Source organism: Lepidochelys kempii, chromosome 2, assembly GCF_965140265.1.
Source record: "Lepidochelys kempii isolate rLepKem1 chromosome 2, rLepKem1.hap2, whole genome shotgun sequence".
Taxonomy (NCBI): domain Eukaryota; kingdom Metazoa; phylum Chordata; order Testudines; family Cheloniidae; genus Lepidochelys; species Lepidochelys kempii.
In genome coordinates, this window is record NC_133257.1 from 62,438,253 (window position 1) to 62,461,634 (window position 23,382).

The 23,382-nt window shown below is 44.7% G+C and overlaps 2 protein-coding genes across 3 annotated transcripts in view; one reads left to right on the forward strand and one right to left on the reverse strand.

Annotated features, from left to right (window-relative positions):
• The window catches only part of DNAJC5B (DnaJ heat shock protein family (Hsp40) member C5 beta), a 93,032-nt gene extending 89,471 nt beyond the window's left edge, over nucleotides 1-3,561 (reverse strand). The window contains exon 1 of the mRNA XM_073331019.1: nucleotides 3,245-3,561. The gene's annotated coding sequence lies outside the window, so the exon portion shown is untranslated. The remainder of the gene's footprint in view (nucleotides 1-3,244) is intronic.
• Nucleotides 3,562-8,704: 5,143 nt separating this feature from the next.
• PDE7A (phosphodiesterase 7A) overlaps nucleotides 8,705-23,382 on the forward strand; it is a 139,237-nt gene continuing 124,559 nt past the window's right edge. For both annotated transcript variants that reach the window (XM_073331008.1, XM_073331009.1), the window contains exon 1: nucleotides 8,705-9,590. In XM_073331008.1, the coding sequence (XP_073187109.1) occupies nucleotides 9,453-9,590 (138 nt within the window). In that variant the 5' untranslated portion in view covers nucleotides 8,705-9,452. The remainder of the gene's footprint in view (nucleotides 9,591-23,382) is intronic.

Here is a 23,382-nt window from a genome sequence, read left to right on the forward strand (position 1 = left end):
AGGTCATTCATGACAGAAAACACCCTCTCAACTGAAGCATTACTGCCAGGCAGGCACAGGATCAGTTCTGCCATTTTTTTTTTATATTTGTGTGTGGTACTGAGGATTCCCTGAAATGCTTGTTTACTTCATCCCATCTGCCACATACTGTAATCGTTGTAGCTGTGTCATTCCATTCACAGTTTCCCTGTCACACACTCGTTTAACAGAGTTACTTCATCAAACAGTGCATCCTCGTTAATTGTCATATTCTGGCATTACTTCAGCAGTAACTCAGCTGCTGTTTCAATCTCGGATCGTAAAGAAACTTTCTTTAAAAGCAGACACTTCAAATCTCTCAAATCATCTATATGCTTTCCCCATGCACGTATGTATTTTATGGCTGCACTGAGGAAAGATCTTGACACATTAAGGCAGCATGATGCCTGCTTCTTCTAGGTCTCTAAGTCAGAGGTCCCCAAACTGGGAGGCGCATGGCTGGGGCCCGGGCTAGCCCCCACGGTGGGTAGGGAGGGAGTGCCACCCCGGTCTTCTGCTGGCCCTGGCCTCAGTTCCACTCCCGGCCCCGCCCCCAGCTGTGGCCCCAGAATTGGCCCCCTTATCCCTGTCTGCATCCCCCCATTCCAGAACCACATCCTTGCTCCTGGCCCTGGCTCCGGGGGGAGGGAGAATGGTAAGGGGAGGCATGAGGTAGAAAGTTTGGGGACCACTGCTCTAAGTAATTTTCTCACTAAACCAGGCATAAAGGCTTCTTCAGACTTTGTAACCAGCTTCTTTTCAAGATTGTTTAAGATTTCGGCTGACTCTACTGCACAGCGATCATGTCCCTCAAATGATTTGATTGTCTCATTAAAAAGTGTCATGTTTGCATGGATAAAAGCAAGCCAGAGTTTGGTACATGAGTCTTCAAATACTTTTTGAAGAACTTCTGGACACTTTTAGTCTGACAAGTAAAATGACTTCAACGACTCAAAGTTGAAGGATCCTCTCTAAAGCAGGTAATATCAACAGCCATCTGACATTACTGTGTCTCACTACACTCTGATATTCTTGTCCCACATACAAAACATTTTCAATCTTTCCACACAAACAGTGAATATATGAAAATATCCAAAAATCTTAATTAGAATGCTCTCAACGTCTACTGGGATTTTGTTTGGGCATAGTTGTGCATGATGTGAGCAAAACATCCAAGGCCTACCACTTCCCTTTTAAAGCTTGTCTTTACTTTGCAAAAAGAACAGGAGTACTTGTGACACCTTAGAGACTACCTAATTTATAAATAAATAATATAGAGACTAATATATTTGTTAGTCTCTAAGGTGCCACAAGTACTTGTCATAAATATAAAGGGAAGAGTAAACACCTTTAAAATCCCTCCTGGCCAGAGGAAAAACCCTTTCACCTGTAAAGGGTTAAGAAGCTAGGATAACCTCGCTGGCACCTGACCACAATGACCAATGAGGAGACAAGATACTTTCAAAGCTGGGGGGGGGGGTAGATACAAAGGCTCTGTGGCTGTCTGTGTGATGCTTTTGCTGGGGACAGAACAGGAATGGAGTCTTAGAATTTAGTAAGTAATCTAGCTAGATATGTGTTAGATTCTGTTTTCTTTAAGTGGCTGAGAAAATAAGCTGTGCTGAATGGAATGGATATTCCTGTTTTTGTGTCTTTTTGTAACTTAAGGTTTTGCCTAGAGGGATTCTCTATGTTTTGAATCTAATTACCCTGTAAGGTATTTACCATCCTGATTTTACAGAGGTGATTCTTTTACTTTTTCTTCTATTAAAATTCTTCTTTTAAGAATCTGATTGCGTTTTCATTGTTCTTAAGATCCAAGGGTTTGGGTCTGTGTTCACCTATGCAAATTGGTGAGGATTTTTATCAAACTTTCCCCAGGAAAGGGGGAGTAAGGTTTGGGAGGATTTTGGGAGGAAAGACGTTTCCAAATGGGCTCTTTCCCAGTTATACATCTGTTAGACGTTTGGTGGTGGCAGCGATAAAGTAGAAGGGCAAAAGGTAAAATAGTTTGTACCTTGGGGAAGTTTTAACCTAAGCTGGTAAAAGTGAGTTTAGGAGGTTTTCATGCAGGTCCCCACATCTGTACCCTAGAGTTCAGAGTGGGTTCCTTCCTAGCCCAGCAAGGTTATCCTAGCTTCTTAACCCTTTACAAGTGAAAGGGTTTTTCCTCTGGCCAGGAGGGATTTTAAAGGTGTTTACCCTTCCCTTTATATTTATGACAGTACTACTGTTCTTTTTGCGGATACAGACGAATACGGCTGCTACGCTGAAACCTGTCTTTACTTTGGTGTGTAAATTTTCTTTTTCCACGTTTGTATATGCTGCCAAAGATTTGTTTGTATTATCTTCTGAGAATACCACAACCTTACTTTCGATTCCATACTTATTCACATTATTTGTATTATTTCAGCTGCAATAAGTTCTGATGTCTTCAGCAAAAGTTCAACAACATTTAGTTTGCACACAAAAAAAGCCTTCATAAACCTTGAAATAGTAAACCAAGACAGGAAGCAATTTTACGTCTGTGATTCATTACGTTTGCACACACTGACACATATTCAACATCTTTCTGGTTGTCAATTAGTTCATCATTTGTGCATGGAGCAAAAACATTTGCAACTATTGCTTCACACTTTGTCAGGGCACACAAGAATTTTGGGTTGCTGAATTTTATTTAAATTGGAATTACAGTCCATTAATTTGAAACTGTGATTATGTCTAATAGTATGATACGCATATATTCCTTCTTGGCAAACCAAAGTTATACTCACTGTGTTTGCTCAACTTTTGTGAAAAAAATTGGTAAAAGAAGTTGAACTGGCATGTGCTGTCAGAGCAGCTTTGTGTTTAATGTCACCTTCCTGTTCTTTTACAGATGTCCTGCCTCCACTCAAAATGGAAAATACTGACTGGCATATTGAGTATAATACAGATGTTTCTTTTCCAGTTGGTCATAAATATGGAAAATCCTTTGAAAGCTAGGTTGTTAAAGCAGCATTTGCTCTTTTTTGACAATGCCATTTTTACTTTACACTGAATCTCAATTGTGTTCTATGTCATATGGCATTCAGCCATTGTCGTAGCTATGGCAACTGCAATAGTGCTGTATCATCTGTATCAGAGCTAATAGTAATAATAACAATAGAAATGTTCTGGATATTTCTAACTCATTTATGCATTAGACATATTAACTAAATAATCAACATAAGGGGAAGTTACTCACCTTGCAGTAACTGAAGTTCTTTGAGATGTGTGTCCCCATGGGTGCTCCACTCTACGTGTCGGTGCATCCCGGCGCCGTTGATCGGAGATTTTCAGTAGCAGTGCCTGGCCGGGACGCAGGTGCTCAGTTGGTATCTCCCGTCTTGTTGGAATCTTCCTGAGCGCCTGCGTCCCACACCCCCCTCAGTTCCTTCTCTACCATGGAGCGATTATACTAGTACTCAAAAGTAGAGGGGAGGAAGGTGGGGAGTGGAGCACCCACAGGGACACACATCTCGAAGAACTTCAGTTACTGCAAGGTGGGTAACTTCCCCTTCTTCTTCGAGTGCTGTCCCTGTGGGTGCTCCACTCTAGGTGAATGTGTAGCAGTACCCACTATGGTCAGTGGGACTTTGGAGATGCGGCAGCGAGTACTGTAGAGAGTACTTTATGGCCTACTATGGTGTCTGCCGTGGTATCTTGCATGATAGCATAGTGTTTGGCAAACGTGTGTTCAGATGACCATGTAGCCGCTCTACAGATGTCAGAAATGGGTACGTTATGTACGAAGGCAACAAATGTTGACGTAGCTCGAGCGGAATGAGTTCTAATGCCTTTGGGCGGTTGAATATTTTGAATACGGTAAGAGGACCTGATGCAGTCAGAGATCCACTTGGACAGACGTTGGTTAAAGACAGCTGTACCTTTCAATCTCTCGGTGATGGAGACAAAGAGTTGTGGAGATTTATGAAATGGCTTAATCCTGTCTAAGTAAAATGTGATTGTTCGCCTGTCATCGAGAGTATGCAGGGATGCCTCGTGTGGAATCTTGTGAGGTTTGGGATAAAAAGTAGGCACGTATATTGGTTGGTTAAAGTGGAAGGTGAATACCACCTTAGGCAGAAATTTAGGATGTGGTCTCAGAGTGACTTTGTCTTTGAAGAAGATTGTGTAGGGAGGATGGGCCATCAGGGTGCTTATTTCACCTGCTCTCTTTGTAGATGTTATTGCGACTAGGAAAGCTACTTTCATGGACATATGGAGAAGAGAGGAGGTAGCCAGAGACTCGAATGGAGGTTTCATGAGAGCGTGAAGAACGAGGTTAAGATTCCATGTAGCTGCCATTGGGTAAATTTCAGGGTAGAGATTTTGCAGGCCTGTGAGAAATCATTTTATGGTGGGGTAGGTAAAGAGTGAATAAGCTTCTAACATGTCATGGAAGGTGGTAAGCGCCGCCAGGTGTACTTTGATGGAGCTGAGCGAAAGTCAATCCTGTTTTAGTTTCAGGAGGTAGTTCAAAATGTTAGGGAGGGTCACTGTATTGGGCGTTAAGTGATTACGTGAGCACCAGGGGGTGAAACGCTTCCACTTCTGCAGGTAAGTTTTATGAGTGGAGTCTCTTCTACTGTGCAGGAGGATGTATCAGACTTGCTCGGAACAGGCTAGTTCATGGGTCTGGAACCATGAAGGAACCAGGCTGTTAGGTGGAGCTTTTGGAGCTGGGGCAATAACCTGTCTGTTGTCTTGGGAAAGAAGATCTGGCCTGTTGGGGAGAGCCCGTGGATGATGGGAGGACATGCGGAGGAGGTAAGGATACCACGTCTGTTTCAGCCAAGCTGGGGCAATAAGGATGATCCAGGCCTTGTCATCTAAAATCTTCCGAAGAACCCTGTGTAGCAGAGGGATTGGTGGGAAGGCGTAGAGAGAGTTGTTCCACGGGATGAGGAACGTGTTTCCTAGGGATGCAGTCCCGAGTCCCGCTCTGGAGCAAAACAGCTGACATTTTCGATTCTGGGGTGTGGCAAAGAGATCTATTGACGGGATGCCCCAGAGGGAGAAGGGCTGTTGAAGTATTGCGGGATGCAGTTCCCATTCGTGTTCTGTTGAGAAGTGTCTGATGAGTGCATCTGCAGTAGTGTTGTGGCAGCCTGCTAGGTAGGAAGCGATGATTTGTTCTTGATGTTGTATGCACCAATTCCCTAGTCGGATGGCTTCCATGCAAATGGAATGTGATCTTGCTCCCCCTTGTCTGTTGATGTAGTACATACATGCTATGTTGTCTGTTAAGACCCAAACAGATTTGTTCTTTATGAGGGGAAGAAAGTAAAGGCACGCTCACCCCATTGCTCTGACCTCTAAGAGATTTATGTGTAGGTGCGTTTCTGATGCGGACCACCGGCCTTGTGCCCTCTGTCCCCCTAGATGCGCTCCCCAACTGATTAGGGAAGCATCCGTGGTGAGAATGAGCGTTGGGGATCATTGCTGGAAGGAAACCCCCATGCAGAGGTTTTCTGGTCTTGTTCACCAATGTAGGGAAGCTAGAACATTGGGAGGAGGAGTTAGCAGCGTCCCTAAGGTGCATCTGTTGGGTTTGAAATTGGAATTGAGCCAACCCTGAAGACATCATGTGTAGCCTGGCATACTGGACCACGAAGATGGTGGCTGCCATGTGACCAAGGAGCTGTAGACAGATTCCTGTCTGTGTCCTGGGACGAATAGCGAGCACGCGTATAAGCTGCATGATAGCAAGGAATCTGTGATATGGGAGTGAGGCTCTGCTCTGGCTTGAGCTAGATGAGCTCCGATGAACTCGATCTGCTGTGTAGCTGTCAGGGTGGATTTTTGGATGTTTATTTGGAGGCCTAGGTTGTGAAAGAGGGAGATGGTGAAACGGGTAGCTTGAAGTGTCTCGCCATAGGAGTTGCCTTTAATGAGGCAATCGTCCAGGTAGGGGAAAAGCGTGATTCCATGTTTGTGGAGGTGAGCCACGACCACGGCTAGAGTTTTAGAAAAGACTCTTGGCGCTGTGGAGAGACTAAAAGGAAGAACTCTGAATTGAAAATGGTCGTGACCGATTGTGAATCGTAGGAAGCGTCTGTGAGCTGGATGAATTGATATATGAAAATAAGCGTCCTGTAGGTCGAGGGCTGTGAACCAGTCCCCTTGATCCAGTGCAGAAATTATTGTGCCCAGTGTGACCATCTTGAATTTTTGTATACTCACAAATTTGTTCAGTCGGCGTAGATCTAGTATAGGCCTCCATCCCCTGGTCTTTTTCTGGGTCAGGAAGAAATGAGAGTAGAACCCTTTCCCTCAATGTTGCGTCGGCACAGGTTCCACTTCTATGTGAAGCAGGTGCTTGTGGGAGGGGTCCCTGAAGAGGGATGGGGCCTCGCTCAGAATTGATTTGAAGTCCGTTTTCCTATCCTCTGGAATGTAGGAGGCAAATTAAAAAAGTTTATTGTAGTTATCAAAGTCATAGCTGGCGAGGAGTGCAGAGTGGTTTGCAATCCTGAATTGTAAAGTGGAGGACATATAAACCTTGCATCCCAAGACGTGAAGGCGTTTAAGGTCCTTGTCTTGCACGGTGGGCCGATATTGTGGCTGTTTCATCCTTTGTGCGACTGTATCCATGATGAGAGAGTTCGATTGTGGGTGAGAAATAGGAAGTCAGCATCCTTAGCAGGAACATAGTATTTACGTTCGGCCTTTCTGCAGGTAGGTAATAAAGAAGCTGGAGTTTGCCAGAGTGTCACCTGGTTCCAGGAGTGCTTCATTTATAGGGACCACGATCTTTGAAGGTGCAGAGGGTTGAAGGATTCTGAGAAGTTTGTGTTGTGTCTCCTGAATCCCTTCTAGGGGGATGTCATGACTGAGTGCCACCCTCTTGAAAAGCTCTTGAAATTGTTTACAGTTGTCCACGTTCTGTGGAGGCGTGGGGGAGAGGGCTCCGTCTGGAGCAGATGGAGAATTAGAGGTCGGTGAGTCAGGATATGGTTCGTAGCTCATGTTCTCAGGAGGTGGTTCAGGTACTCTAGAAGTGGACGGAGCTGGAGATCGAGGCACAAAAGCAGGTAGTGGTTTCGTGGAAGAGGTCTGAGGATGAGTGGTAGGAGGATGGGGCCAAGGGTACCACTGGGGTCAAGGCATAGGGTAGGAGAACCCAGATGCCGTCCATGGGAGGGCGAAGTTGGGAAACTGAGGCTGGTGGCGGAGGACCATAGCCTGAGGTGGAAGAGGGTCTGGTGAAGGAGGAGAGGCAGATGGGGAGAACTCCACCTGCTGCTGTATATTGGGTTTGCTGTCAGCGAAGGTAGCCAGTTCAGGTGGTGAGAGCGGCTGTTCGAAGAGTGAGCCCTGTGTATCCAGGAGTGGATAGTTAAGCTCAGGTGGTACTGATAGGTCACATTCAGTTAGGAACTATTGCTCCTGCTCCCTGGGCTGCGCTCCCCACTGGTTCGGATCTGGCCGGGGACTGTGTAGGAGCGGCTGCAGGGATTTTTCCATCAGAGGCATTTTAAGCCGCAGGTTCCTGTCACGCTGAGCCCCTGACTTGAGGCTCGTACAGTGGGAATGTAGGTTTCCCCGAGGCACTTCATACAATGTGAGCGCCCATCGGATCGTGTCATGGAGTCCTGACAGGAAACACACTTTTTGAATCCTGAAGCATTGTGAACTAGAAATGGCAGGGGAAAGTGTTTCAGAAGGAGGGAAGGTTTTTTTTTTTAACTAAGTAATTAACTATGTAACTACACTAAAGGAAGGGAAACAACTAGGATGTAACTAATAACTATTTTTATATTCTTTGATACTTTTTTCCCCCACAGAGACCAGGGAAGAGAAGCAGCAGTGCCTCAAGTCCCATCTTCAGCCGGGGACGGTTGAGAAGGAACTGGGGGGTGCGGGTTGCAGGCGCTCAGGAAGAGACCAGCGAGACAGGAGATACCAACTGAGTGTGTGCGTCCCGACCAGGCACTGCTACCGAAAATCTCCAATCAACAGCTCTGGGACGCACCGACACCTAGAGTGGAGCACCCACAGGGACAGGACTGGAAGAAGAAGAAAGGGTATTCACATCACAACGGTATTCAGGGACGAGTTTTGTGAACCGGGGACTCTTCTGGGGACATTGTTTACCTAGGGATACAGTGCCTCAGACAGGGACTGTCCCCAGAAAACATGGACCTATGGTCACCTGCCAGAGCAGGACCCGCAGCTCCTGCTCCCAGCTCAGCAGGTTGCTGTTTCCCGCTGGAATCAGGCAGGCTTGAGACGCTGCTGAACACAGCTGTCCCCAGAGCCGCTGCCCAGTATCTGGCCGGCAGCCCTGAGGCCCCCCTGGAAGAGGGTCTAACGTGCGGCGCCGCCGCCGCCCATGTTACCGTCACACCCCCGGACTCGGGCCTGGGCCACACACAGCGAGCAGGGGCGTGGCTGGGCTGAGATTACGCGGGAAACGTTCTTAGTCTGCTTTTCTCCTTCCCCTCCCTCACCCCCCGTTCACCAGTGGGGCAGCGGCCCAGACGCTGAGCTCGGGCGGCGCTAGGCGCGCGCTCCACTTGCAACCAGCTCTAGCACGGCAGAAAGATCCCAAGCCGCGAAAATATCACGCATGCGCAAAAGAGAGTCGAACTGGCCCGGACCGCACCGCACCGCTTGTCTCCAAAACATCCCCCCGTCGCCGTTACGTGATGACGATTTGCGTGGAGCCGGCCGGGCTCGCGCGTCGCGTACACACACACACACACACACGCAGAGTCCGTCCGGCTCGTGCCTCTTCCTGGGCGATTGCGCTCGGGGCTGTTCTCAGTGCGGACGGCCCGGGCGCAGCATCCCTCCTTCCCGCGGGCTCCCCCCGCCCACTGGCTCGCTCGGGACCGCAGCGCCCCGGCCCCTCCCGCCCGGAGCGCGCGCCGCCTCCTCGTGCCGGACAATAGCAGTGCCGAGTGTGTCTCACCCAAAGCGGACCCCCGGGCACCAGCGCCCGCCTCCATGAGCGGCGCCCGGACGGCCCGGCTGCGGGGCTAACAGCGGCAGCGGCTCCCTCCAGCAGCAGCAGCAGCAGCAGAGACAGCGGGAGGCAGCGGCCGCGCTGCGGGGCTCGGCCCGGGACTCGCCGCCTCCTTCCTTGACAGCACTCAGCTGCCGGCCCCGCTTCCCCGCCCCCCTGCGGCGGCTGCGGCTCAAGGACCCCTGCGGGCTCCGGGGAGGAACCAGCCCGCCCAGACGCGACTCTTGGGGCGGCGGAGGAGGAGGAGGGAGGAGCCCGGTACCCGTCCAGACCCGGGGGCGGGGGGTGAGGCGGAGCCGGGCCCCTCTGTGTTTTAATTGCTGGTTTTATCCCTTCTGGCACATTTGCCGCCCCGCCCCCGTCGCGCTGCGGCGATTCCCGGTGCAGGCAGGTGCGGCGGCCGGTGCCCTGGCGCTGCTCGGAGCGCAGAGGCTCTTCAATGGAAGTATGTTACCAGCTGCCGGTGCTGCCCCTGGACAGGCCGGTCCCGCAGCATGTCCTCAGCCGCAGAGGGGCCATCAGTTTCAGCTCCAGCTCCGCGCTCTTCGGTTGCCCCAACCCCAGGCAACTCTCTCAGGTAAGGCCCCCCCCTCCCTCCCAGAGCCGGCTCGGTGCCCACCCGCGTCAGTCAGTCACGGTTTACACCCTTAACGCCATTTCCTTCCCTTGCCCCCCCTGAGGCTCCGGCAGTCACGGGGCTGCGCGCTTCCCTCGCCCCCGGGCTGGCTCGGGAGGTCACTGTGCTGCACAAAGTGTCACACACCCCTTTTCTCTCGCAAGACCTCCCACAACCGGTTTACTCAGTCGTGGGGCTACACTCCGTGCACGGAGATATCTCAGTCACCTAGGATCCTTCTCTCCATCCCTTCCTTTGCATGGAGACTTGTATATTTGTAGTTGAATATGTTGCTTCTTGCAACGATATCTGCTACCATTTGGAAAAAGTGATGCCTGCAAGTTGATAAAATTCACGTTTGTGCCCAGTTTTGGTTGACATTATAAATGTGCAGCCAAGTTTGGAAGTCTCCTTGCGCTTTTTAAGGTTTGATGGCAACAAACTACCTTACCCCATCAGTAGCATATTAAATTTATCACTTCAAATCCCTCTGGTGGTGAAAAGAAAATACTACTGTACCTATATTTTGTCTTTCCTGTTGCTAGTTACCACTGATATTATCTTTTCCTAATTTCAGAGTTTGCAGTAAATTCTTCTATAAGGGGCTTCCAGAGTCAGTAAGCCTTTTGCTTTCTTTAGTTATTTTCAAACTAGGTATGAACAGATAACTTTTTCTTCCCTCAAAAAGCCAAACGCTTTTGGTTAGGTTTACATTGTTTTTCCCATATTATATTGAGCAGTGTATGTTCAGAGTAAAACATTGCTGTAATAGTGAGCATTTCTCCTTTTTTTTTTCTTTTTCTTTTTTCCCCTCTGTAAGATTCCAGCCTTAGAGGTCTAGTTGCAGTAAGATGATCTTTGGCTTTTTAATTCTCAGCATCTTCCCTGTGCATATTAAAGGGTTCACAAGATGAATAACAATCAGAGGTAAAAAACAATGTTGAAGAGGATTTGTTTATAAAAAACATTCAATACAGGTTATATGAGAAAACAGGTTTTCCTTTCTACTGCTCTTTTTGTTTCTGTCAATGTGCTGGTGAAGTTTTCCTGCAAATTGTGATAAACAGACCTTTGCATTTTCAAAAGGACTTTATTCAGACTTCAGAGTGGAATTATAATAGAAAAGGTAAATATGTTTTAGTTGCTGACATCTTAGAGTTCTGTTTAACATTTTGATCAGGATGTTTGAGTTGTGTTTAGGTAACTTACTGATTGTTTCTCTCCCTCTCCTCCCCCTCCCCCACTGAAAACACTGTCACTTGTTTGCATCTTCATGTGTTAAAAGAAAACTGAAAGTTGCTTTCTCGTCCCATACCAAGACAGCACTAGTTTGTGCAAGTGCTTATGGGGAGTAGAGTTGCTGGTCTCATTTTGTGTAATAGCAATTAGGGCTGTCAAGCCATTAAAAAAATGAAATTGTGATGAAACAATAATAGAATACCATTTATTTAAATATTTTTGGATTTTCAAATATGTTTCAAATACATTTTCAAATATATTTATTTCAATTACAATGCAAAATAAGTGTACAGTGCTCACTTTATATTTTTTATTACAAATATTTACACTGTAAAAAACAAAAGAAATAGTATTTTTCAATTCACCTAGTACAAGTACTGTAGTGCAATCTCTTTATCATGAAAGTGCAACTTACAAATGTAGATTTATGTACAAAAACCCTCCTGCATTCAAAAATAAAACAGTAAAACTTTAGAGCCTACAAGTCCACTCAGTCCTACTTCTTGTTCAGCCAATTGCTTAAACAATCAAGTTGTTTACATTTGCAGAAGATAATGCTTCCTACTTCTTGTTTACAATGTCACCAGAAAGTGAGAACAGGCGTTTGCATGGCACTGTTGTAGCCGGCATTGCAAGATATTTACATGCCAGATGCGCTAAAGATTCATATGTCCCTTAATGCTTCAACCACAATTCCAGAGGACATGTGTCCATGCTGATGATGGGGTTCTGCTTAATAATGATCCAAAGCAGTGTGGACCGACGCATGTTCATTTTCATCATCTGAGTTAGATGCCACCAGAAAAAGGTTGTTTTTCTTTTTGGTGGTTTGGGTTCTGTGGTTTCCGGATTGAAGTGTTGCTCTTTTAAGACGTCTGAAAGCATGTTCCACACCTCATTCCTCTCAGATTTTGGAAGGCACTTCAGATTCTTAAACCTTGGGTCGAGTGCAGTAGCTATCTTTAGAAATATCACATTGATATCTTCTTTGCATTTTGTCATATTGGCAGGGAAAGTGTTCTTAAAATGAACAACATGTGCTGGATCATCATCCGAGACAGCTATAACATAAAATATATGGCAGAATGCATGTAAAACAGAACAGGAGACATAAAGTTCTTCCCCAAGGAGTTCAGTCACAAATTTAATTAATGCATTTTTTATTTTTTTTACAAGTGTCATCAGCATGGAAGCATGTCCTCTGGAATGGTGGCTGAAGGATGAAGAGGCATAGTGAATCTTTAGCGCATCTGGCACGTAAATATCTTGCAACGCTAGCTACAACAGTGCCATGCAAATGTCTGTTCTCACTTTCAGGTGACATTGTAATTAAGAAGTGGGTTGTCTGAGCGATTGGCTGAACAAGAAGTAGGACTGAGTGGACTTGTAGGCTCTAAAGTTTTACACTGTTTTGTTTTTGAGTACAGTTGTGTAACAAAAATACATTTGTATGTTGCACTTTCATAATAAAGAGATTGCAATTGCAGTATTTGCATGAGGTGAATTGAAAAATACTGTTTTTTTTTTAGCGTGCAAATATTTGTAATAAAAAATATAAAGTGAGCACTGTACACTTTTTATTTTGTGTTTAATTGAAATAAATATATTTGAAAATGTAGAAAACATCCAAAATATGTAATAAATTTCAATTTGTATTCTGTTGTTTAACAGTGTGATTAATCGCGATTATTTTTTTTTTGAGTTGATCGCGTGAGTTAACTGCGATTGATCGACAGCCCTAATAGCAATGCATTATTTTTTTGTGTGTCAGAATAGTGGTGGTGGTGAGATGAAAGGAATACACAATTTAAGAATTATGGGGAATTAAACCTAAATAGAATAGCTGTAAGGAAACAAAGTAGGTCATTGTTTGGTATAATGTTGATTGCAGCCATTATGCATGCAGCTTAAAGAAATGCAAATTTCTTGTTTGTCTGAAAAATTACTATTTCATTGTAATTCTTCCATCAACTGCTTTTCCCATAATCTCAGTAATAACTGTTTTGTCACTAATGGAGTTGGCACATTCAAGGAGTAGAGACTGAGAAAATTGTTAGATTTATTTGTATTGCAGTAACTGCCAAAGTCTCCAACTTCAGTGCCCTGTAATGCTATGTATGCCCTGTGCAAATATAGAATGAGTCTCTTGCCTGAACAGCAGGAGTGGTTTTAGCTGGGGTCAGTGAGTACAGTCACACCTACAGAAATCAAGCCTGGATCAGTCAATGCACATTTGCACAGGATCCCCTTTTCAGTTTGGTGAAGCCACCCCTCTGCTATGACTTGATGAGGGGGAATCCTTTCCAGTCAGTCCCCTCTAGAGCAGTGGTGGACAACCTGTGGTCAGGGTAATCCGCTGGCAGGCTGCGAGACAGTTGGTTTATATTGACTATCTACAGGCACAGCCACCCGCAGCTCCCACTGGTCGTGGTTCGTCGTTCCCAGCCAGTGGGAGCTGCAGGAATGTAAACCAAGTGTCTTGCGGCCTGCCAGCGGATTACCCTGATAGGCCGCAGGTTGCCAAGCAGTGCTCTAGAGCAATTTGGGACCCTCGTACATCAGGTTCGTTGGGACCCCACCCCTTCCTATTTCACTTTATTTATTCAGACATCAGAAATGTTGCCTACCTCCCTGAGCATGGGGCCCTGGTGCTGTTGGCCCTTTTCCCCCCAGCCTTCCAGGAATACAACTCCCCACTTAAGGTACTAAACACTGGTAAACTCCATGTGGGCTGGGAAAGATAACCCCCAGAAGTGTTGTCAGTCTACAGAAGCACCACAGCTTGCCCAGTAAGCACCATTTGCAGAAGTAGGAAAAAGGGTGAGGCACATCCACATCCCAGTTTGCAGACTACCTTTTACGGTTTGAATTTTGGGCGTTGTCAAGGTTCCTCCCCCACTCTGAACTCTAGGGTACAGATGTGGGGACCTGCATGAAAAACCTCCTAAGCTTATCTTTACCAGCTTAGGTCAAAAACTTCCCCAAGGTACAAAATATTACACCCGTTGTCCTTGGACTGGCCGCTACCACCACCAAACTAATACTGGTTACTGGGGAAGAGCTGTTTGGACGCGTCCTTCCCCCCAAAATACTTCCCAAAACCTTGCACCCCCCTTCCTGGACAAGGTTTGGTAAAAAGCCTCACCAATTTGCCTAGGTGACTACAGACCCAGACCCTTGGATCTTAAGAACAATGAACAATCCTCCCAACACTTGCACCCCCCCTTTCCTGGGAAATGTTGGATAAAAAGCCTCACCAATTTGCATAGGTGACCACAGACCCAAACCCTTAGATCTGAGAACAATGAAAAAGCATTCAGTTTTTTACAAGAAGACTTTTAATAAAAAATTAAAGTAAATAGAAATAAAGAAATCCCCCCTGTAATTAGATTCAAAAACATAGAGAACCCCTCTAGGCAAAACCTTAAATTACAAAAAAGATACACAGACAGAAATAGTTATTCTATTCAGCACAATTCTTTTCTCAGCCATTTAAAGAAATCATAATCTAACACATACCTAGCTAGATTACTTACTAAAAGTTCTAAGACTCCATTCCTGGTCTATCCCCGGTAAAGACCAGCATATAGACAGACACAGACCCTTTGTTTCTCTCCCTCCTCCCAGCTTTTGAAAGTATCTTGTCTCCTCATTGGTCATTTTGGTCAGGTGCCAGCGAGGTTACCTTTAGCTTCTTAACCCTTTACAGGTGAGAGGAGCTTTCCCCTGGCCAGGAGGGATTTCAAAGGGGTTTACCCTTCCCTTTATATTTATGACAGGCGTAATTATCTGTTGACTAGCTGCATGCTCCTGACTTCTCTCCTTCAACCTCCACTGTCATTTTTTGCTCTCCATCCTTCCCTCTTCCTCCCTTATGTTTATTATCTCCTCTTTTATTAATGCCATTTTTCTCACCCCTTATCTGTCCCCATATTTTTTTAAAAATTGAAATAATGAAGGATTTGGAATCAAGTTGTCCAAGTTTCTTATCTGTGGGGTAACATCTTATTATTGTTACCCGGGTCTTTCCCCATATCCTCTTCTTCCTCTTTGTTGCACCCACTTCATAAGTGTCAGATTAGTTATAGACTCATAGACTTTAAGGTCAGAAGGGACCATTATGATCATCTAGTCTGACCTCCTGCACAATGCAGGCCACAGAATCTCACCGACCCACTCCTGTAACAAACCCCTGACCTATGTCTGAGCTACTGAAGTCCTCAACTCGTGGTTTAAAGACTTCAAGGTGCAGAGAATCCTCCAGTTAAGTACTTTGAGGCAGAGACTGTCTTCATAAGATTTTATACAGTGCCAAGCAAAATGGGGACTAATCCTGACTGAGGCCTTTGTGTGTTATGATAATAAAGTGGCTATATGACATTCTTCAAATTTCCTAATTTTAAGTCTAAATTATTTGTGCATATGTCTTAAAATTCTGATATTAGGCAACACTTGAGATTTTGGTATTTGCTATTCTTTGTAAGGCTCATGATTACTTGTTTCATGGACCTAATTGTTCTCATTGCCTGCATAAAATCTGAGTGGCTAGACTAGTAGGTTAAAATCTTCATTAATTTCAGTGCAATTTGGCTACAGTCACCAAAAACCAATTCCGCTGTATGTCTTCATTACCTTTTTGTCATGGGTGTAAACAGTAATACCAGGTTTGGTGCCATGTTTCAAAGGAAACTCATTTAAAAAAACAAAACCAAACACTTAGTTTGTAAAGTAATCTGTTTCAACCGTAAAACAAATCTGTAGTGAAACAAAATTTTAAGTCATTTCAATTTGATGTATTCGTCTTGAATAGTCAAAATTGCTCAAATTAACTGGAATTAGTGATATTTTATAATTGGGGTGAGTAAAAGATGATAAATTGAACAGTCTTCTTCCTTATGCCAGGTAGAATTCAGAAAAAAATTGTTACTGGGCATTTATGACTGTTTCAAAAACTCGTTTAGTTTTTCTTAAAACAAAACTACCTTCTCTATTAAGTAACAGAGTAGTCCTTTTCAAATGACATTTGAGAGAAAGGAAATGAAGACAAGTCGGCAAGTTGGGTAACAAATGTTCAAAAAGTCAGTACAGTAAAATGCTTAGTCTGCTAAAGAAATTAGGTGACTCTTTACAGTGTCTCAAACAGGCACCTTAGTTTGTTCTCCCATGCCTCCCATCAGGCACGGGAGGAGCTCCCAACAGACATCTGCAAAGTCACTTCATTGTTTTCCTTCAGATTTCTTCTTAAAACTCTCCTTTGCTGTGATGCCTTCCAAACATAAACAGACAAAAACCACCCCAGTTTGACAGTGGTATAGTGATTTGGGGAACCTACATACAATTTATGAATTATGGTTGATGCTATGAAAATTTCTGTATCATTGAATGCCCTTGTGTAAATGTGGAATGTCTTCCCCAGCCCCGGGCCAGTGGAGAGTTGTCAACTTTAATGGCTACACTCTGACAACACAATAGTTGCATTAAGGAGTGTGCCTGAGCTGGGAAATCAATTTGGCTAAATTGGTCTGCAGGAAGGAGGTTTGGAACAGTGAAAAGTTATCAAAGACAGAACAAAGAAGCCTGGTGTAGAAGAGGGGCATATAAACCTGGGGGCGAGATACAGGAAGGTTGGGTAGGACAGGGAAGGGAATGTATTGGCCAAGGTTAGAGGAGGCCAACTGGAGAGAAGGCTCTGTTTCAGAGCCCAGGCCATGCACTACAGCAGAAGGACTTTGCATGACCCCAGATGACACTGACCACAGCCCAAATAATGCCCAAAGAGCAGCGAGGAAACTGAAGCAGTGAAATGTGTATAGGGTTTTTTATTTTTGTATAGATCTGTGTGTTTCTCACGCTATTAAAGAACAGTGCTGTGTATGAGTCCTGTACAAAGTCTGTATGTGTTATGCTACACCGTGTCACATACCCCACTGAGCTAGTTAAACTGTAACCCAATTTCAGCACTGGTTCCAGAGTACTGGGCAGTGGGCCATGTGTCCTAAACTCTTAGGATGGAGTGTAGATAGAGGATCTGCACCCTGAATGTGTGTGTAGGGACCCCAAACCAGGGGCAAGTGTTTCTGTTCAGACTCTGGGATCCAGCATATGGATCCCCTCATAGTGGTCTGGAAAGTGCCCAGCAGAGGGAGCTTATCAGGGCCTTGACAAATGATTAGGAAGTTGGTGTGCTGACACTGCCGTCCATCGTGCTGACCAGCATTCTTTCAGTGTTTCCTTGTGCTCCCCCATCTGTCTGTATCTGAATACTCTCTTGTCCTATATTTAAAGTGTAAGCTTTGTTGGACTGGGACTCTTCTTGTGTGTGCAGTGCCTAGCTCAGTGGGATGCTGGCCCATGACTGGGCTTCCTGGGTAGTACTGCAATATATATAATGTCTTTTATGGCAAATGCTCCTAACATCTTCTGGACTAGATGAAATCCATCGTATCTGTATAGTCTTCTCTCGTACTTTCCCCCAAGTCATTACATATGCAAATGTGGCAGCTAAAATTTGAAATGTCTCCAGCTCATAAATGAGTGACACTTATTTAACTCAGTTCTGTATTACACAAGCTCTTTGTAACTTCATAGCATCAGAATTCATTATCTTAAATACTAGTAGAGGCCATCATAATATCTGAGCACCTCAGACGTTAATGAATGTATCTTCTCAACACCCTGTGAGGTAGGAGAGCATAATCCCTGGGATGGGTTCAGTCACAGAGACCCCCTTGAGGCTGTCGCCTGATGTGCTGGAATTACCTCTGAGCCCATTTTCCACTGCCAGCTTGGGATTCCAGAACCCTGCCTTGTTGAGCCAGACATGCTAGTCTGCTGCAACACAGACCCAGGTCTGGTCCACGCCCACAAAGCTTCAGACTTTAACCAAAAACTGCTCAGCAAGTCACTTATCTCCAGCACCCAGCTCCCAATGGGATCCAAACCCCAAATAAATCCATTTTACTCTGTATAAAGCTTATACAGAATAAACTCATAAATTGTCTGTTCTCTATAACACTGCTACAGAGATATGCACAGCTATTTGCTCCGCCAAGTTTTAATCACTTACTCTGTGTTTATAATAAACAAAAGTGATTTTATTAAGATTAAATAGTAGGATTGAAGTGGTGTCAAGTAATAGTAGACGGAACAAAGTAAGTTACCAAGCAAAATAAAACTCGCAAGTCTAAGCCTAATACATTTAAGAAACTGAATACAGGTAAATCTCACCCTCAGAGATGTTCCAGTGAGCTTCTTTCACAGACTAGACTCCTTCTTAGTCTGGGCCCAATCTTTTCCCCTGGTATATTCTTGTTAGTTCCAACTCAGGTGGTAACTAAGGGTTTTCTCATGACTGCAGCCCCTTTGTTCTCTTCCACCCCCTTTTATAGCTTTGGCACAAGGCGGGAATCTTTTGTCTCTCTGGGTCCCCACCCTTCCTCCTAAATGGAAAAGCACCAGGTTTAAGATGGATTCCAGTACCAGGTGACATGGTCACATGTCCTGTGAGGCCCCAAGCCTCCATTTTTTCCGGCCTCACCTACATGAACACAGGTTTCAGAGTAGCAGCCGTGTTAGTCTGTATCTGCAAAAAGAAAAGGAGTACTTGTGGCACCTTAGAGACTAACAAATTTATTTGAGCATAAGCTTTCGTTAGCTGCAGCTCACTTCATCGGATGCAAGCAGTGGAAAATACAGTGGGGAGATTTATATACACAGAGAACATGAAACAATGGGTGTTACTATACACACTGTAACAAGAGTGAACAGGTATGGTGAGCTATTACCAGCAAGAGAGGAAAAAAAATCTTTTGTAGTGATAATCAAGGTGGGCCATTTCCAGCAGTTGACAAGAATGTGTGAGGAACAGTGGGGGTGGGAGGGGGGAATAAATATGGGGAAATAATTTTACTTTGTGTAATGACACATGCACTCCCAGTCTTTATTCAAGTCTAAGTTAATTGTATCCAGTTTGCAAATTAATTCCAATTCAGCAGTCTCTTGTTCTTGAAGTTCTTTTGTTGAAGAATTGCAACTTTTAGGTCTGTAATGGAGTGACCAAAGAGATTGAAGTGTTCTCCGACTGGTTTTTGAAAGTTATAATTCTTGATGTCTGATTTGTGTCCATTTATTTTTTTACTTAGAGACTGTCCAGTTTGGTCAATGTACATGGCAGAGGGCCATTGCTGGCACATGATGGCATATATCACATTGGTAGATGTGCAGGTGAACAAGCCTCTGATAGTGTGGCTGATGTGATTAGGTCCTATGATGGTGTCCCCTGAATAGATATGTGGACAGAGTTGGCAATGGGCTTTGTTGCAAGGATAGGTTCCTGGGTTAGTGTTTTTGTTGTGTGGTTGCTGGTGAGTATTTGCTTCAGGTTGGAGGGCTGTTTGTAAGCAAGGACTGGCCTGTCTCCCAAGATCTGTGAGAGTTATGAGTCGTCCTTCAGGATAGGTCGTAGATCCTTGATGATGCATTGGAGAGGTTTTAGTTGGGGGCTGAAGGTGATGGCTAGTGGTGTTCTGTTATTTTCTTTGTTGGGCCTGTCCTGTAGTAGGTAACTTCTGGATACTCTTCTGGCTCTGTCAATCTGTTTCTTCACTTCAGCAGGTGGGTATTGTAGTTGTAAGAACATTTGATAGAGATCTTGTAGGTGTTTGTCTCTGTCTGAGGGGTTGGAGCAAATGCGGTTGTATCGTAGAGCTTGGCTGTAGACTATGGATCCTGTGGTGTGGTCTGGATGAAAGCTGGAGGCATGTAGGTAGGAATAGCAGTCAGTAGGTTTCCGGTATAGGGTGGTGTTTATGTGACCATTGCTTATTAGCAGCACAGTGTCCAGGAAGTGGATCTCTTGTGTGGACTGCTCTACGCTGAGGTTGATGTTGGGATGGAAATTGTTGAAATCATGGTGGAATTCCTCAAGGGCTTCTTTTCCATGGGTCCAGATGATGAAGTCGTTGTCAGTGTAGCGCAAGTAGAGTAGGGGCATTAGGGGACGAGAGCTGAGGAAGCGTTGTTCTAAGTCAGCCATAAAAATGCTGACATACTGTGGGGCCATGCAAGTACCCATAGCAGTGCCGCTGATTTGAAGGTATACATTGTCCCCAAATGTGAAATAGTTATGGGTGAGGACAAAGTCACAAAGTTCAGCCACCAGGTTTGCTGTGACATTATCGGGGATACTGGACAGTCTCTACATAAAAAAATGAATGGACACAAATCAGATGTCAAGAATTATAACATTCAAAAACCAGTCAGAGAACACTTCAATCTCTTTGGTCACTCAATTACAGACCTGAAAGTTGCAATAGCTCAGTGGTTTGAGCATTGGCCTGCTAAACCCAGGGTTGTGAGTTCAGTCCTTGAGGGGGCCATTTAGGGATCTGGGGCAAAAAAAACCCAAAACAAAACTGGGAATTGTGCCTGCTTTGAGCAGGGGGTTAGACTAGATGATCTCCTGAGGTCCCTTCCAACTCTGATATTCTCTGATCTATGATTTCTTCAACAAAAAAACTTCAAAAACAGACTCCAACAAGAGACTGCTGAATTGGAATCAATTTGCAAACTGGATACAGTTAACTTAGTTTTACTTTGTGTAATGACACATCCACCCCCAGTCTTTATTCCTATATCCCCATGCTTATTCCCCCCCACCCCCACTGTTCCTCACACGTTCTTGTCAACTTCTGGAAATGGCCCACCTTGATTATCACTACTAAAGGTCCCCCCGCCACATACTTGACACCCCTCCCCCCAGCTCTCCTTCTGGTAATAGCTCACCTTACCTGATCATTCTTGTTACGGTGTGTATGGTAACACCCATTGTTTCGTGTTCTCTGTGTATATAAAATCTCCCCAATGTATTTTCCACTGCATGCATCCAATGAAGTGAGCTGTAGCTCACGAAAGCTTATGCGCAAATAAATTTGTTAGTCTCTAAGGTGCCACAAGTACTCCTTTTCTTTTTATATGAGGACAGGAAGGCTTACAAGTAAACAGAGCCATTTACAACCAACTGTCCTGGTCAGTGGGAGCCATCAAGATTCTAAACCACCATTAATGGCCCACACTTTGCATAATTACAATAGGACTTCAGAGTAATACTTCATATTTCTTCAGCTTCAGCTATAGCTTCAGATACACGAATGATACATTCATACAAATAGGATGAACACACTCGGTAGATTATAAGCTTTGTAATGATACCTTACAAGAGATCTTTTGCACGAAGCGTATTCCAGTTACATCTTATTCACACTTATAAACATATTTCCATAAAACATATGGAGTGCAACGTCACAATCCATATTTTACAGATGAGGCTTGGGTCACAAAGAGATTAAGGGCTTTAAGGGTTTAGCCTTTGTTTTTTGAAATGCTGAATACTGTTTGTCCTTGATCTGCACTTACAGTTAACCCATATTCAATAGCATTACATCTGCACTCGTTGAGATTGGGAAACTTGTAGTCTATGCAAGGCTTGAGTGAATTTTGCAAAATCATACAGGAAGCCTATGTCAGAGCCAGGAAATTGAACCCAAACTTCTCAAATTCCAGTCCAGAATTATGCACAAAAATCCTTATAGCAGAATTTAGAAGTGTAGTTTATTAGACCAGGGGTCTCAAACACGAGGCCCGCGGAGTTATTTGCTGCAGCCTGCCAAACTTCCCCCTCCCCCTGGAGTTATTTCCTGTAGCCGTCAAGCTCCCTTCACCTGCCGCTGCCGCCGCCCTTCCTCCTCCCAGTGCGCCACCTCCCTGCTCCTCTGCCTACCTCCAGGTGCTTCCCGCCGACAAACAGCTGTTTGGCGGTGCTTAGCGCTTTCCAGGAGGGAAGGGGGAGGAGCGGGGAGCTGCATTCTCAGGGGAGGAGGTGGAGAATAGGTGGGGCAGGGATTTGGGGAAGGGGTTGGAATAGGGACAGGGAGGGGGTGGAATTGGGGTGGGGACTTTGGGTAAGGGATTGGAATGGGGGCAGGGAAGGGGCGGGGCCTTATGGAAGGGGTGGAGTGGAGGTGGGGCTGGGGGCAGAGGTGGGGGCTTTTGTATCTTTATATGTAAAGGTATCAGTGATGCGGCCCTCGGGCCAATGTACTAGTCCTCATGTGGCCCTCGTGGTGGTTTGAGTTTGAGATCCCTGCATTAGACTGAGAACGTGAAGTTTTCAGTGTTGTTCTGCTTATGACAGTAATAACAGCAATATAAGCAAGCACCGAAGGTAACTCAACAAACCTCCATGCCAAAGACAATGTTTGATATCAAAAAGTTAATTACAAAAGTATTGGAGTTATCATTTCAGATACATGATTCCTATCTGATACTTAATTGCATTATAAAATGTAGTAGATCTTAACTGCAGGAAACTTGCAGACCAACATTTTGGTTCATATCCGGTCCAAAAATTGCTTCTGTGGTTGCTGCTTCCTTTTTCAAGAGTATATTGATGTCTCTCCTGCAATCTTAGAATGACTCCAAAACTGACCCTCCCCCTCTTTTGAGCGTGAGACACACACACACACATGCAACTGCCATTGCACATATGGCAATCTAGCTTATGGAAATGAGATCAGGAAGAGGATGATATAACTAATCAGACTCAGGTCCCCTCTTTGTATTAATGAAAAAGAAGAGTCTTACCTGACTCTTTTTAGTTATCCAAAAAGGAAGTTTACAGGGGCCACAGCCTGAAATAGGTTCTCCCTGGCTAAGCTCCAGATAACTACCTGTTACAGTCAGAAAGATGGTCACGTAGACCACAGAATTATATTTCTACTCCTTTTCCCACCAAAAATGATTTGTGGGGGGAGGGAGGAAACTTCCTCTCCACCCATAGAATTCCCCTTCTTGCAGACCAAGCTGGGGGAACTCCACTGCCAAAAGCTGAAACCTAATTGCAAAGAGTAAAAAATTCATACCCCACTTAAGATCAAGGAGGGAGAAGAACGCAAAGAAGCTGCTCCAACACTAAGAGGAAGGAAACCAGATTGGTTAGGGTAGACTCTTACAGATGAGAAGTTGGGTGGTGACTCTGTTCCTGTAGAAGAAGCTCATGTGTATGCAATCTCCTTCCCAAGAAGTTTTGGGAACAATTTATCCTTTCTTCAGAATAGAACACAATAAGAAGATAGCTAGATATAAACAAATTACTTCTCAAAGATTTCCCCTATATTTAATATGCAGAATAACTTTACTCATTTTGTAATTGTTAAATTACAAAGTTTTTTACTTAGTGTATACTTTACAGTGTTTGCAGTCTGGGCAAGGACCGTGATTTTCATGATGACAGTGGTACTGTTTCGAGTTGTTTCTGGCTTTAGGCATGCAGCTAGATAAATTCTAGATCGTATTGTTAGGCTTGAAGGCATGAGGGTAGAGATTTCAAGCTTGTCATGTGCAAACTATTGTTTCCTTTGTTTTTTAGGTCACTGCACTGTGCTGATGGATGAGGTTATCAACATTTGGGAGGGCATGATGTTAACATCTTTTAAAATTAGCCCCGGTGCAGGAATCT